This window comes from Xenopus tropicalis, chromosome 1 (assembly GCF_000004195.4).
Source record: "Xenopus tropicalis strain Nigerian chromosome 1, UCB_Xtro_10.0, whole genome shotgun sequence".
Lineage (NCBI taxonomy): Eukaryota > Metazoa > Chordata > Amphibia > Anura > Pipidae > Xenopus > Xenopus tropicalis.
Genome location: NC_030677.2, coordinates 32,024,275 through 32,041,874, shown reverse-complemented (window position 1 = coordinate 32,041,874; position 17,600 = coordinate 32,024,275). Strand labels below are relative to the sequence as shown.

At 37.6% G+C, this 17,600-nt stretch overlaps 1 protein-coding gene across 3 annotated transcripts in view; it reads right to left on the bottom strand.

Annotated features, from left to right (window-relative positions):
* Positions 1-17,600, bottom strand: part of rbpj (recombination signal binding protein for immunoglobulin kappa J region) — a 62,590-nt gene that overhangs the window by 23,846 nt on the left and 21,144 nt on the right. For all 3 annotated transcript variants that reach the window (XM_031895356.1, XM_018089590.2, XM_031895355.1), the window contains exons 2-3: positions 9,722-9,760; positions 2,325-2,420 (exon numbers count right to left, since the gene is read on the bottom strand). In XM_031895356.1, coding sequence (XP_031751216.1) covers positions 2,325-2,420; positions 9,722-9,760 — 135 coding nt within the window. The remainder of the gene's footprint in view (positions 1-2,324; positions 2,421-9,721; positions 9,761-17,600) is intronic.

The following is a 17,600-nucleotide window of genomic DNA, read 5'->3' as shown; positions in this document are numbered from 1 at the left end:
TCAACAACTCTATCTAACTATCTATCTATCTATTATTAATGCAAATATACGACTATAAGTGAAACCTCACAAACGCTAATAGGAGATATACCACTACAGGATGTGGTAGGAAAGGTTTTAAAAAGCCTGCAAAACTTCAAAGTCAGCCATTTACACCTTTGGTTTTATCTACAGCCAAAATCTTGAAATTGAATTGATAGTACCCGATCCTTCACAGCAGGTTTAACTTATCTTTCCTCTGGTCTGACACAATATATTCTTTGTATTATACACCCATAAACATAATGAAGTGCAAGCATATTATGCAGTATTGATCATTAGGGAGTATACCTGTAAAACAGATACATTAGTGGAGTGGACCATTTCTTGCACCGATGCCATCAATAACTCAAATGAAAGGAATACTGCCATCACATCAGTTAATAGAGCTTCTCAGCAGAATCCTGCATTGGAATCCATTCTTCAAAAGCACAAACAGACTTTGTAATTCACATGGCGCTAGCCATATTCTTCATTTCCAGGGTGCCACAGCCATGTGAAATGTGCTCTGATAAACTTCAGTCATATTTTACTGCTGAGCTGCAAGTTGAAGTAATATCCCCCCTCCCAGCAGCCGATCAGCAGAACAATGGGAAGGTAGCAAGACAGTAGCTCCCAGTAGGTATCAGAATAGCACTAAATAGTAAGAAATCCAAGTCTGGCCTGGGACTCCTCCAGTTACACAGGAGTAGGAGAAACAATAGGTTACCTGAAAGCAGTTCTAATGTGTAGCGCTGGCTCCTTCTAAAAGCTCAAACTCAGGTACAATGCACTGAGATGGCTGCATACACACCAATATTACAACTAGAAAAACATTTATTAGTATATACCTATACTGTCTATTTCCAGTGTGCAACTAAATGGTTGCTAGGGTCACAATACTTGTGTGTACAACTCTTATACACTGAATTTACACAAAACAGGAACCTGTATGTTATATTAAATCATATATTTTATATCTAATTCTTCACTTGTTGTGGAAAAGTAACTTCACATCTTTATAAATAAACGGCAAATTTTATATCCATAATATTCCTGAGGCTAAAGCAGGATGACAGCAACAATGTGTTTTAATTCTTTAACACAATACAGCAATAAGGCAAAGGAGCCAAGTACACAGAAAAACATTCTTGACCACGATCATTTGCCTTTAAAAGTGAATGTTAATAGGCTACAAGTTGTATTGTGCAAAGCACAGAGGTTTCAAGATTTCTCGCTCCAAGGACCAATGGAGATGACTTTTACACCACTCCAGACTTTCCATTGTGTAATAGCAACGTTACGTTTGCGTGCGGCACATGATGAAAACCCATCTTGTTAACTCTTCCACTGAAGTTTTTCCAGAAACAGTTTGGAACATTAGTGTCGCAATTTTCACACTACCTGCTTCAACACACAGTAGTCCCTTTTCTGTGACTTAACGGTTGTTTCTCTGTCTCACAACTGCTTTATTTAACCAGGGTGGCTCTAGTGTATGTAAGATAACTTGATGATTACATTACGTGGTTAATGCTACTAATTTTGACAATACTAAGGGTGAACACACACAGAGCTACTTAGTAGCAGCTACTTGTCATGACTAGTAAACACCACAAAATACCCTGCCATAGACAATACTGAGAATTGCCTCTGCTAAAACACACGTAGAGACGATTATCAGTAAATGATCAGTATTGTCTATTTCTGTAGCCGTGACAAGTAGCTGATATTAGTAGCTCCATGTCTTCACCCTAACCACTGACAATGTTAACCTGAAAACAAAGTGGTATCTTAGCATTTGACTAATAAAGCTGCTGCAGATTGCCAAATATACCAATGCCCTTAACTTATTTGGCAGATCTTTGTTTGTCTTCCATTTATGTCCACTTCTTACAAATACTGAAATGGCAAAAGCTAAATTACAATTAGTGAAAATACCACATGCATTTAACAATTCAAATCCGGTTGCTTTAGAATGTTTCTGTGATAGGCAAACACCCCTGAAAATTGTTTATGCAGCAAAAACTATTTTCTCAGATATCGCACCTTCCAGTTTCCATGGCTATCATTTAGAAGATACAGATATTCCATTATGAGTCAGACTTCAGATGACATTATCAAAGTACACTTGTTCCTTATATTTATATTTTGTGAGCAAGTGTCATAAAAAAGGGTCACCAAAAACATTACTATATATATATATATATATATACACACACACACACACACACACACACACATATACACACACACACACACACACACACAAAAAGACAATACAATAGACTTAAAATAAAAAAACAAACCTTTTCTCATTGCCATATGATTTCTGTGCAACTTTAGCATGAAGGATAAGTACAGTCTGATCGCCCCTTTCTTTCAAATAATTCCTCATTGCTTCCCTTTGAATGAAACAAAATTGTTTAGAATTAAAAACAGCAGCACAGAATCCGTAAAGTATATAAAAAAAAATAAATGTGCAGTGTGAAATCTGTTGTGAAAGGGTGTATTCTGGGGGAAATTGCTAGATTTTGCTAAACATTAATTTACTGTGAACTCTCTCTTTTAAGGGCTCTGGCACACGGGGAGATTAGTCGCCCGCGACAAATCTCCCTGTTCGCAGGCGACTAATCTCCCCGAATTGCCATCCCACCGGCGACAATGTAAGTCGCCGAAGTTGCCTCGCGAGGCATTTTTGTCCGAAATCGCGCCGCCGCGTGTGCCATCCCACCGGCGACTTACATTGTCGCCGGTGGGATGGCAACTCGGGGAGATTAGTCGCCTGCGAACAGGGAGATTTGTCGCGGGCGACTAATCTCCCCGTGTGCCAGAGCCCTAAAGTGACAAAGTCATAAAAAGATAAAGCTAATAGTTTGTCACTGAAACCATAATTGGTGCGTTTATGGTGGGAGACAAGGTGACCAATATCGGTAAAAGCCTTGGATATCAGTTGTCTCATCGATCGCGCAGGACTAAAAATTTTGATCAGGTGTCTTTGAAGGTTCCCGAACATCGTCAGAATCGTCAGATAGGGGTAAAGAATTATTTTCTATTTACCCGCATATCTGATAATTAGCTCCTAACATTGGTAGAGTGGACGATCAATCGTTCCTATGAAAAATGGTTGTGGGAAAGATGGTAATTGTAGCATGTATGGCCACCTTTACTGTCATTTTTGTGCTTGCACAGGAAAGGGAAACGAATGCTTAAAGGAGAAGGAAAGGCTAAGTCACTTGGGGGTGCCAAAATGTTAGGCACCCACAAGTGACTTTGATTGCTTACCTTGTACCCCGGGCTGGTGCCCCTGTTAGGAGAAAACCGCACCAGCCCAGGGTACATGTAGCGAGCGCTTCCTTCATCTGTGGCGAGATCCCTGGGCCGGCGCATGTGCGCCAACACAGAAAAATAAAGCACTCGCTGCAGGTACCCCGGGCTGGTGCTGTTTTCTCCTAACAGGGGCACCAGCCCGGGGTACAGGGTAAGTGATCAAAGTCACTTGGGGGTGCCTAACATTTTGGCACCCCCAAGTGACTTAGCTTTTTCTTCTCCTTTAATTCTCATTTCTTTAACTCATTCTAACTCTCTTTATAAGTTAGGCCACAGTGGACTAGAAGTCTATTCTATTAGTCACCCATGGTAAAAGAGCACTACCATGGGCGACTTATCTTATAAAAATGCTATCCCCCAACATTTAAATCGCCACAAGTAAATTAAATTACATTACGATGATTTGGCCTCATTGTAAGGCAATGCCTTCCTTCTCAATTCTCCCACAATTAAGCCAAAGCGCCACAGCAATACTTGTAGCAATTCAAATGTCAGCGACAGGGATGGCATTTTTTTAGATTTGCCACCCGCGGCAGACATTTGCCAAAGCAAATCCTTATCTGTTTCAGTGCTTGCAAGTTAACAAAGCCAAGTACTATTTAAAAATATGCACATTACTAAAAGGGGCATAAACAATGAAAACAACTATTGAAGTTGTTAGATTTGAGGAAGCTAGCATCTATTTGAAAACTGCACATTTTTAGCTCTATCTATTCAGTTACAGGATAAAAACTAAAAGCAAATGCAAAAGTAATTATTTCTGGTGTCCTACATACAATTAACTGGAAAGGTGTCTGTTTAAGTCAAGTTTGATTTTTTTTTTCTTTTTCTTAAACTGTTAAAAATATATTTTCGTTTTGTTCCAGCACTGTCCATAACTCGCAAACATGCTGGGTGCTATTTGTGGTTATCACATACAGCTTTGGTAGATTTGATATGCGCTTAAGTTCTGTTTTTATCATCACACCTTGAAATGTTTTAATTTCAGAATACGCCTAGAACACATAAAGCTGTGTTATGGCTTAAACAGAACTCTCTCGCAACTCTTGGGACTCTCAAGAGTTAAAATCATATTGGGCAGTAAAATACTAACAGATAACTGGCAAAATATTTACGTAAAATCCTTTTATAGGCTAAACATATGCACTTAAAAAATAAACTAAAATATTTGCTCAAATTGTAAGTTCTGTCCAAGAGGCGCAAAATATAAATTTGGAGGTTTTCAGTTAATTTTAATGTAACTAAAAGGACCAAACTACCAAAAATGATTATCTTGGAGTCAGGAAGGAATTTTTTCCCCTCTGCAGCAAATTAGAGAGACTTCAGATGGGGTTTGTTGCCTCCCTCTGGATCAACTAGTAGTTAGGCAGGTTATATATAGGCATTATGGTTGAACTTGATGGATGTATGTCTTTTTTTCAACCTAACTTACTATGATTAATACAATATTACATATGTAATATCTGCATCCTGTACATGTAAAAACTTCTTTTAAACAGAAGTCCAGGCCTTTATTGCCGTGTGTTTGTCTAATTTCCATGGTGTTCATCCATCTTTTACTGAAAATTTAAAATAATGGCCCACCCAGTTAAGATATAGGGCAAAGATACATGGGGTGTTTCTTTCATCCATAGGAAATCATGCTTCCTGCAGGCAACAAATTACCCAAAAACATATCATTTCCGTTACTGGGAATCGTCGTGCCTAAAAAACTTCAATCATGTAATCAAGGAAAAATGTCTTGGTATGCAATTTGGCACAATTATGTGCTTAATGCTGTGTTTTCACTAGTGTAATTAACTAGTGTTATTAGTGTATTACACCAATGTTTTACACTACTGTGCAGTCACCCCAAAATCCCCGATGCTTTAAAGTGGACCTGTCACCCAGACATAAAAAGCTGTATAATAAAAGTCCTTTTCAAATTAAACAAGAAACCCAAATTCATTTTTATATTAACAGATCCAAATCCATTATAAAGGCATTTAAAAATCCCAGCTGTCAATCATATATTGCCTGCCCTGCCCCTACGCCTTAGGCATAGAAGCGGGGAAGACAAGTACTTTAACTTTCAATTCAGCTCTAGCTTTCTCCCTCCCTCCTAACCATCTAATTGTGTAGCCAGTGCATGGACCTGGGCATCCGGCCCCCATTCTGGCACATACACAATATTTTGGGGTGATACAAAGCTTGCCTTAATAACAGTGTCAACAAAATGGTGCCTGCCTATTTGCTGTGATTGTGTAATACCAGGACTGAAGGAAACAAGATTTATAATAGTTCAAGTGAAGTTTATTTTGCTTAACAAACACAGTAGAAAAGAATTTCAAATTATTTCTTAGGGTGACAGGTCTCCTTTAAGGGAAGAAAAACTACATTTGTAGGAACGAAAATTGCTTATTATTTTCCATTATTAACAATTTGTAAAATCAAGGAGGGCATGGAGTGATCAGAGTTAGATGTTTCCATTTAAATATTTGAGATATTTGAGTCCATCATAAGCACTTTTGCAATATATTGCCATTATTTTGTTCATCATTTTTTTTATCATAGGTGACGCTATCTTTCCATCCTAGACCCCATATATTCTAGCCTAGCAATCTAATAATAAAAATGTCATATCAATATACCTCTGCTCTACTCCCAGTTACTGTTAGATGCTGGCCTCTCCCATAGGCTGGGATTATGGTTTCCCCTGCAGTGACTTATAGATAAGCAAATTATTTTCTCTCCTTTATGCTTGAAAAAATGTGACCTCTGCCAAATGTACACTATAATTTTTATATTCAAAATACATATTGAATATGGAGGGAGGATCAAAAGTAAAAGGTGCAATGGCAAGTTACATTTCAGCTAACAGGCAGGAAGGAAAACTCGTGAAGGTACTTATAGAACTCTTCACTGCCTGAATTTAGAAACAAACAGCAGAACAGTGCATTTAAAATAAATGTGTCCAGGGATCAACCAAGGTAAGTAACCAGGGGGCTGTGGGTTGGTAGTAGGGATGCACCAAATTCAATATTTTGGGATTCAGCTGAACCTTGAATCCTTTGTAAAAGATTCGGCCAAATACTGAACTGAATCCTAACTTGCATGTTCAAATAAAACTACTGAAGGGTTAAAGAAAAATGTTCAACTTTTGTTTATGTGACAAGAAGGACTCAGATTCATTTTGGCCAGGCACATGGATTCGATCCAATCCAAATCCTGCTAAAAAAAAAAAAAAAGGCCAAATCTTGGCAAAATCCAGAACTGATTCCTGGATTTGTTTTATCGCTGGCTGGTAGTGGTGCACCTATAGGGTTTATACAGACAAAGTGACAAACTCCTGGTACCCTTTAAAGGATTTCTAGCTTTTCTTAATTGGGCCCTCCACCAAAAACTGCTCTTTGCATAATGAAATAAAATATAATTGTATGAAACTTTTCAATATACATTAATTATAATGGTTTTATTTAAAAATGGAACTAGTAATTAACACATATTTATAAGGTGCCGATGTATGCTGCAGCATTGCAACTGAAAGCTGTGTTGTCCCTTTCTGTTTTCTGGTTCTAACTCTTGAAACAAAGCAGAACATAGTTCTTTTTCAGATCTTTGAAAAAGGGACAATGAAAAAAATAAATATATAAAGATCATTTTTTGGGTGGAGGAACCCTTAAATAAAACCAGGTAACAAACATTAAAGATGGTCTCAGTATATAAGCAGGTGGTATTGTGGTAGTTGATGTGATAAATCCTGTTACAGGGTGAGAAAGCTTCTAAACCACAAGTGCTCATGAAATGCAGGGTAGCTTCAGTAATCAACCCGTATATTGGCATTAACCACAGAGAATACAATCATATCCCTTTAGAAGGTTTTCGCGCCCAACAACAAAATACAATTTGTATTAAAGGTTTTGCAGAAGATGAGGGGGGGAGTATAAGGGTGATCTGTTATACTGATTTTAAAAGTCAATATACAGTGGTGTGAAAAACTATTTGCCCCCTTCCTGATTTCTTATTCTTTTGCATGTTTGTCACACTTAAACGTTTCTGCTCATCAAAAACCGTTAACTATTAGTCAAAGATAACATAATTGAACACAAAATGCAGTTTTTAAATGAAGGTTTACTTATTAAGGGAGAAAAAAAACTCCAAATCTACATGGCCCTGTGTGAAAAAGTGATTGCCCCCCTTGTTAAAAAATAACTTAACTGTGGTTTATCACACCTGAGTTCAATTTCTGTAGTCACCCCCAGGCCTGATTACTGCCACACCTGTTTCAATCAAGAAATCACTTAAATAGGAGCTACCTCACACAGAGAAGTAGACCAAAAGCACATCAAAAGCTAGACATCATGCCAAGATCCAAAGAAATTCAGGAACAAATGAGAACAAAAGTAATTGAGATCTATCAGTCTGGTAAAGGTTATAAAGCAGGGATCCCCAACCTTTTATACCCGCGAGCCACATTTAAATGGAAAAAAACTTGGGGAGCAACACAAGCATGAAAAAGGTTCCTGGGGGTGCCAATAAGAGCTATAATTGGCTACTTAGTAGCCCCTACATGGACTAGCAGCCTACAGAAGGCTCTGCTTGACATTATGCTTGGTTTTTATGCAACCAAAACTTGCCTCCTTACCAGAAATTAAAAAATGAGCACCTGCTTTGAGGCCACAGGGAGCAACATTCAATGGGTTGGTGAGCAACATGTTGCTCACGAGCCACTGGTTGGGGAACACTGTTATAAAGCCATTTCTAAAGCTTTGGGACTCCAGCGAACCACAGTGAGAGCCATTATCCACAAATGGCAAAAACATGGAACAGTGGTGAACCTTCCCAGGAGTGGCCGGCCGACCAAAATTACCCCAAGAGCGCAGAGACAACTCATCCGAGAGGCCACAAAAGACCCCAGGACAACATCTCAAGAACTGCAGGCCTCACTTGCCTCAATTAAGGTCAGTGTTCACGACTCCACCATAAGAAAGAGACTGGGCAAAAACGGCCTACATGGCAGATTTCCAAGGTGCAAACCACTTTTAAGCAAAAAGAACATTAAGGCTCGTCTCAATTTTGCTAAAAAACATCTCAATGATTGCCAAGACTTTTGGGAAAATACCTTGTGGACCAACGAGACAAAAGTTGAACTTTTTGGAAGGTGCGTGTCCCGTTACATCTGGCGTAAAAGTAACACAGCATTTCAGAAAAAGAACATCATACCAACAGTAAAATATGGTAGTGGTAGTGTGATGGTCTGGGGTTGTTTTGCTGGTTCAGGACCTGGAAGGCTTGCTGTGATAGATGGAACCATGAATTCTACTGTCTACCAAAAAATCCTGAAGGAGAATGTCCGGCCATCTGTTCGTCAACTCAAGCTGAAGTGATCTTGGGTGCTGCAGCAGGACAATGACCCAAAACACACCAGCAAATCCACCTCTGAATGGCTGAAGAAAAACAAAATGAAGACTTTGGAGTGGCCTAGTCAAAGTCCTGATCTGAATCCTATTGAGATGTTGTGGCATGACCTTAAAAAGGCGGTTCATGCTAGAAAACCCTCAAATAAAGCTGAATTACAACAATTCTGCAAAGATGAGTGGGCCAAAATTCCTCCAGAGCGCTGTAAAAGACTCATTGCAAGTTATCGCAAACGCTTGATTGCAGTTATTGCTGCTAAGGGTGGCCCAACCAGTTATTAGGTTCAGGGGGCAATTACTTTTTCACACAGGGCCATGTAGGTTTGGATTTTTTTTCTCCCTAAATAATAAAAACCCTCATTTAAAAACTGCATTTTGTGTTTACTTGTGTTATCTATGACTAATAGCTAAATGTGTTTGATGATCAGAAACATTTTGTGTGACAAACATGCAAAAGAATAAGAAATCAGGAAGGGGGCAAATAGTTTTTCACACCACTGTACATGTACTTTACTTTTTAATACCGATGTTGTGACCATGCAGCCATATTATTATGTATTTCTGTCTATATCTATCTATAATGTCTACTGAGTCCTCTTGTTTAAGACTGGTTTAGCACATGAAACAAGCTTATACACCTTGGCTTTCAGACAGTAATTGTCAAGGCTGAAAGACATCCTCACTGGAAGTGGATGCAGCCTGTGCCTGGAGGGTCGGCATGGGCCCCCAAAGTAATAAGGCACAGGCCTATGACAGATAACACATTGCTCCCCTCTCAGCTGTCCATGAGAGCAGTCACAGGAATTAATGTTATCAGCTTATCACTGCCCATACTGAATCCAAATTCATGCAATATCAACTGGGAGGCCAAAATGATGTTATAGTGGGCAACAAGCATGTGCTCAAGACTTGTATAACCCAAATATATTTATACAGTTATATAAGATACTGAACATGCGTGATAATGGCAAAAAGCTTACCTCGTGAGACGTTTGGGTTGAGGCCTCTCCCCAAACTTCCTGTAAACAAACAAAGCAGAAATGAGAATGGGAAAACATAAGCAACCACTGCCTCACCCGTGTTTTCACTTTATTCAGTAAATACTAAAGGGCAATTGAAACAAAGACTTTAAAAACCTAAGCATTTTGCACTTGGAACATTATTCAAACACACAATTTCACACAATCGATTTAACAACACTATATTTAAAGTTCCAACGACAAAGTTAATGACAAAGGAGATTCTTTGGGATTCTTTGGGCACCATGTTTTAAGTTATTTTGGACATTAAAAAGTGGCTTTGAGAGTACTTCTGCTAAGTTTCATTGCAATAATTTAAAGTTGACAAAACAGACTATGTTTAACTGAAAGCAGCTTGCTATATATATTTAGATTCATTAGGAACTGAATTTGAATTGGTTTGAATATGGACACCACAGAAATGTCCAACTGTACTAAATGGCACCAATCAATGGTCATCGTCTACACACAAGTGCCACAATGGTTAAAAGTCACAACAATCTCTTAAAAGGGAACGGTCATAGCTATAAACATAACATTAACGGCAGTGTTTGGTAAGCATTCTATGGTTCCAGGGCCACCATCAGAAAGAGAGACAGGACTGCTGTCCTGGGTCCATGCAAATGTTGATTCAAGAGGGCCAGTTGGGATAATAAAAAGTTATGCAAGCAGCTTGACAAGGGCAGGAAGGCATGTAGGGTTTTAAGCTTCCAATGTATTCGTAGGGGGCCCCAGAAAAATTACATGCAGCAACTTTTCAGTTTCTTATTTTTGTCAGGATTTTAAATTCTTCACTATCTTGCATCTCTCTGAAGTGAAACTTAAAATACCATCTAGTTCAGCAACCCAGGCTAAAATCCATTACTGTCACTGCTTTCTTTCTTATATTTCTGTTAAAGGGGAAGCATTGAAAAAGAAATCACTATCTTTTTCCCCCTATTTTGTGTTAAAGACATGGCCTATCCGATCAGCTGTCACATTTGCTATCATACTGGAGAAAGGACAATATGACGCAGCAGGGATTGCCAGCTCTTTTGCCAGGGGAAAAAAACAGGGCTTATTTGGCTTTTAACAAAACTGCTCCTGCCTGGTCATTTATTATGCAAATAAGCAAGTATTAAAGGGGACCTGTCACCCGAAGAAATAATTCCAAATTGTTTTCTATTGTGTTTGTCAAGCAAAATAAACTTCACCTACACTGTAGAAAGTATTTTAATCTTATTTTCTTCAGCCTTGTAATTCACAATTGCAGCAAGCAGGCAGGCACCATTTTGTGGATACCCATGTCCTTGTACTGGTTACAAAATTAGATGGTGAGGAGGGAGGGGGAATGTGAGGGGAACAGCAACATCTAATAAGTTCTGAATTGAAAGCGAAAGTAACTGTCTGCCCCACTTCTATGTCTAAAGCATAAGCAATATATGATTGACAGCTGGGATTTTTAAATGTTTTTATAATGGGCATTTATGTGTTAATAAAAAAATGGTTTTGGTTTCATATTTAATTTCAAAAGGGCTTTTATTATATAGCTTTTTATGCCTGGGTAACAGGTTCACTTTAATCAATTTGCCAGATAATACTAGGTCAATTTCCTCTTTAAGGCAATGAAAAAATGGCTGTTTGTGGGAGATAAGTGCATAAAAATACCTCATCCTTGCCCTGCACAGAAATTGTGTGAAAATAAAGAGGGGGCTTTATTTTTGTGTGATTATGCTGTTTATTTGGTTTGAAGTCACCGTTTGCAACACGGGGATATTGGTGCCATGGCCCTTATCCTTATAGGTCCTTATCCTATTCAAAAAGTACTAGCCATTTAAACAAATAGCTTGTTGCTATGGCCAGGTGAGCCTACCAAACAAAATTCCAGTTTAAGAGCATTATTGTCTATAAACTAACAGTTAAATAACTTTAAACGGGTCGTTTAAATATGTTTGAATATGTTATAGAATGTCCTATTCCTAGCAACAATTTTTTTTTTTTTTTTATTTGCCTTCCTCTTCTCAGTTTTTCCAGCTTTTAAATGGTGGCCACTCACCATGCTCTGTTCCTTTTTATTACTTTTATACCTATTCATTCCCTCTCCTACTCATATTCTAGTCTTTCCTTCAGCTTAAAGGAACAGTAACACCAAAAAATCAAAGTGTATAAAAGGAACTACAGTATAATGTACTGTTGCCCTGCACTGGTGCAACTGGTGTATTTGCTTTAGAAACATTACTATAGTTTAGTAAATGAAGCTTCTGTGTAGCCATGGGGGCAGCCATTTAAAAGAGAAAAGGCACAGGTTACATAGCAGATAACAGATAAGTTCTGTACAATACAATGGTGTTTTATCTGTTATCTGCTATGTAACCTGTACCTTTTCTCCTTTTTCCAGCTTGAATGGCTGCCCCCATGGCTACACAGCAGCTTTTTATATAAACTATAGAAGTGTTTCTGAAGCAAATGTGCAAATTTTACCAGTGCAGGGAAACAGTGCATTGTATTATGATTTTGGTGTTACTGTTCCTTTAAGGTGGCCATACATGGGCCGATTCTAGCTGCCAATATTGGCCCTTTAGACCAATTTGCCAGCTTACATGCTCGTGTATGGATGCAAAGAATTGCCTTAACGACTGAATTAGCCCAATATCTCCCACCCGTAGGTGGGGATATCGGGAGAAGATCCTCTTGCTTGGCGACCTCAACACCTAGCATGTATGGCCACTTTTACTGTCTGTTTGCCAAGAAAATAATACCCTAGCAACCAGGTACTTCCTGAAATACCAAACTGGGGAGCTGCTAAACATAAAGGAAATAAACTGAAAAAAAAAAATATTACCTCAGAAAAAGTTATCTCAGAATATCACTGTCTCCATCATAATAAAAGTTAATTTAAAGGTGAACTACCCCTTTAAAGAAACAAACTGAATGCACTTTAAGGAAGCAAGCCCAAAGATAAATGAGTAGACATACTATTAAAATACTCATGCAATCAATCTTAACGTAATATTAAACTAAACCCTCCGCACATTTTCTTAACAAATACCATGCCTGCCTAGGTAACAAGTCAACCAAGCGAATTTCCGAATCTATTTAATATATACATACACAATATGTGGCTTACACAGCTTTGTTTGTTTCGCAGACAGCAGCTTTTCATGGAGGCCATTTTTGTTGCTTGTTTTCCCGGTGCCCTTCGCTTCCTGACAGCTATTGCACATATGCGTGATATAATATATATATATATATATATATATATATATATTATATATATATATTATATATATATAAGACTAATTTTAAACTCTTAGAATGCTACTGTCTATGCTATACTAAAGGCTAATTTTAAGGGTGAGTTAACATTCAATAGAAATGATATATTAATGTATATAGGTAATTAGTTTGACGTGATACTGTAAGATGTTATATTATAACAACTCTATAGCACAGCAATCTTGAATTATTACAAGGCAGGGTACTCACAAACATTAAACATTTTTTAATGCACTAACACATTATTGTGGAAACACCCTTCCTCCTGTCCAACTTGTGTCACACAAGGAAGAGTGAGTTGCAGGCTTGGGACACTGTCTCTGTGTCATTCTGTTGCACAACAATTCTTGGTATATTTAGTATCATATAATGTCATTCTGCTCCTGATACTTTGCCAAGGAATACTGTTGCGCAAGGAACTGAATAAATCTTCCACCTACCCTAACCCCCACCCTCCACCAGTTCCAATCTTTCGAGAGAAAAAAATGGCAGACTATAGTCAGTTGCCTTTTCATTGTAAGAAATAGGGCAGAAATGTTGTACATTATGTTTTGGGCTTTTGTACGAGCCCAAGGCCACAGCCCTTCAGCAGGGAAGATCTGTGGCTTCACAGATGCCCAGTAACTCCCCATCTGATTCAATGCACATGCTCTGTGAGTTACTGAGCTTAGGGGCCAACTCAAAATATACTGCATAAATAGAGTATAAATGCAACAGTAAAAGGCTGATTAGTAATTCATTCAGAGTCACATTAAGTGACAGATCTAAAACCAGGGCAATTGCATTAGAACTGAATAATTAACCCTGTAGAATCAGCTTATATGACAGACATATCTAATTTGTCTGCTTGGTAATTTGCAACGACCCCTAAGCTTAGCTTCTCAACAGCTGCTCAGTGCAAACTGAGCATGTGCACTGTCCCGGATAGTTCTAACAGAATCAAAGATAGGAAGCTATTGTGACAACTATAAAGACCTATACCATTACTACTATAGAGATGCTGAAACTTTAAGCCAGTTCAGACAGTTTATTATGTAAAATACGGCATTGCTAGCCAGTATTTGGTTCAGTAGCTTGGTTCAGTATTCTTTCTGGGGGTATAGTTTTCCTTTAAGTGCTAAACAAACATTCCACATTGAGGCTTATGAACTGATCCAAATTTAGTCCACCTCTTAAGGTACATCTTAAAGGAACAGTAACACCAAAAAATGAAAGTGTTTCAAAGTAATGGAAATATAACGTATTGTGGCCCTGCAATGGTAAAACTCGGGTGTTTGCTTCAGGAACACTACTATAGGCTATATAAATAAGCTGCTGTGTAGCCATGGGGGCAGCCATTGAAGCTGGAAAAAAGGAGAAAAGGCACAGGTTACATAGCAGATAACAGATAAGACACCATTGTATTCTACAGGGTTTATCTACAGGCTGCTGTATAACCTGTGCCTTTTGTTCTTTTGAATGGCTGCCCCCATGGCTACACACCAGGGTTTATATAAACTCTAGTAGTGTTTCTGAAGCAAACACAAAACTTTTACCAGTGCAGGGCAACAGTACATTATAGTTTAATTTCTTTAAAATATATACATTTTTTGGTGTTACTGTTCCTTTAAGATACAATTCACAATTAAGTCCACTGCGCATAAGTACCAATTTGTAACTAGAAAGTACAAGTAAAGCAAAGCTATTACAATCCAACCCAACAAGAAAGAATTAAATTATGGGCTCAAGAGTTTATCTAGGACAAATATAGTTTATATCTTAAGTAAAACAAAAAGATTAATATGTACAATAGTACAATCATATTAAATTTGCCAGTGAACATCTTTAAAAAGTCTTAAATAACAAAAAAAACAAATTGTTAGTAATAATATTGGCTGATTTGTATACAAAACTTCAGCATATTTGGGTAAATAGTGAGAAATGTATTAGGCATAAACACTTGGGTCTGAGCTTGCCTCACTGACTCAAAATAAATAGCGCAAATAGAGAATCCTTGTCCATAAAGGACAAATGTTTTTTGTGTCTAGAACTGTAGGACAATTTCAAGCCCCAATGAGTTGGAAAACTGAGAAGGGGTGGTTTAAACTGGAGACATACAGGAAGCCCAAACAGGTTCCATTCCTTTCTGGATCACAATTGGGAGATTCAGTAGTCCTGTGATGAATGTTTAAAATGTGAGAATTTAGGTTTGCATTTTAGCTTCCGATTACTCACTGCTCAACACAAGCAGCACAGCAAACTGTTTTATTTTTATCCTTTTTGCTATTTTTTTTTTTTTTGTAAGATAATTTCCTTACTTACATACTTGCTGAAGTCATGCTTGCTATCTCTATGTCTAAGTTTTTACATATTTTTTTTAACCTGCTTTATAGAAAAAGCAAAGGCGCCAGGGAAGGGCTACCAAACTGGAGGCCTGTGGGCCAGATGTGGCCCTCCAAGAGAATTATATGACCAGCAGAATGCACTCCAATGACCTTTTCAGATGGTATTTGTGACCCATTGTATGGTAAACATGAACATTGGCCTATACTTACCAATGGGATATCTTCTTAGACTACCTATTATTACCCTTTTATATTATATAGCACCTATGCATAGTTTGCAGTGCTTTAAAGACATTATACATCTTTCAAATAATATCTAAATCCATATCGTATTTGCATACACTATGTACAGGAACTAATTAACCTGTCTGTTTTTTGAACGTGGGAGGAAACCTAAATAACATGGGGAGAACATACAAACTCATATCTTATGGGTAAAAAAATGCCTTTGGCGCACAAAACACTGCTTTACAGAATCAGTCTTTTGTCATACATACTCCTGTATTCTAAATGCAGACCTAGCCCCAATATACAGCTGCTCATGTAATTATACTGAAATATCACTTTATGTCCTGATGGCCAGCCTAACCCAGTATCTCATGCAAAGAACTGCCATCAAACTAGGGCTGATAGCAAAACTTGTTTGAAAAAGGAAGTAACCGCAGTAAAATTAAAAGGGACGTAAACACAAAAATAAAATGAATGCCTAATAAGTAGTCATTCAAAAATTCAAATGAAGTTATCTTTAAGTAGTAGTTATTATATCCCTTTCTGCTGGTTTTGTCTCTCGAAACAATGGAGAAGTAGTCAGCCTTACCAGCTTACCTCACGGGACTGGCTTCTGCTACATTGCTACTAAAAACAGAACCAACAGGGCAGAGAATAGAAGGGGACAGACAGATATGACACTTTAGTAACATTTAACATTAACAACCACTAAAAAATAATAAATTAATGTATATTGGGAATTGCTCTAGAATTACATTTTTAATTTTTTTTTTTTTTTTTTTTGCACTGTGAAAAATTTTATTTTTGGTTTTACACTACTTTATTATCAAGTACAGCTGCATCTAGGGCTCTGATGGGACATAGTACAGGTATAGGACCCGTTATCCAGGATGCTCGGGACCAAGGGTATTCCAGATAAGGGGTCTCCATACCTAAAGTCTACTAAAAAATCAATAAAACATTAAACCCAATAGGATTGTTTTGCATCCAATAAGGATTATTTATATCTTACTTGGGATCAATTACATGGTACTGTTTTATTACTCCTACAGAGAAAAAGGAAATCAGTTTTAAAATTCTGAATTATTTGATCAAAATGTAGTCTATGGGAGACAGGCTTTCCGTAATTCGGAGCTTTATATAATATAATATATTATATATATATGCATTTTAAAGTACCCTTAGTTTACACCTATGAAACAAAATAAGCACAAACATTTTTCTTAATGCTTCAAAAGTACAAATAACAGTATCTTATGTAATGTGTATTTTTCTGTAGCATCATGAAGTGTGATTTGATATTACACCCCTATATAGTTTTACATTTTCACCGTTTACCATTGTTTCTTGAAAGGAGCACTAATAAGCACAATAAAGTGGCACCACGGCTCTGCTTTGAGCTCCCTCTATCAGCGACTTCTGCAAAGTACACAGGTATTCTTACTGGCAGCAATGACACAGATAGAGGCAATATTCCCATTACAGGAGATATGCAATTACATTATTCCAAGCTAATTGTGCTACAGGTACACCATGCTGATGAAAGTTATTTGCAGAACCTTAATTAAGGCCAAATTGTACAGTTCAGGTATGGAGCCAGTTATCCGAAATCCTGTTAACCAAATAGCTCCAAATTGCGGGAAGGCGATCTTCCATAGACTCAATTATAATCAAATAATTAATATTTTAAAAAAAATGATTAATGATTAAAAATGATTTCCTTTTTCTCTGTAATAGTAATAAAACAATACCATGGACTTGATCCAAATAAAATGAATCCTTATCAGAGGCCAAACAATACTATTGGGTTTAGTTAACATTTACATTAACTTTTTAGTACACTTAAGGTATGGGAATCCAAATTACAGAAAGATTCCTTATCCGGAAAAAATCAGGTCCCAAGGATTCTGGATAACAGATCCCATACCTGTATGATTTTTACTAAAGTGTAGCTTTCATTTAAGCAGAAACCAAAAAGCAGCCCAGATTTCTAAAGAATACTTGCAACTAAAACCACAGTGCAGACCACAGTG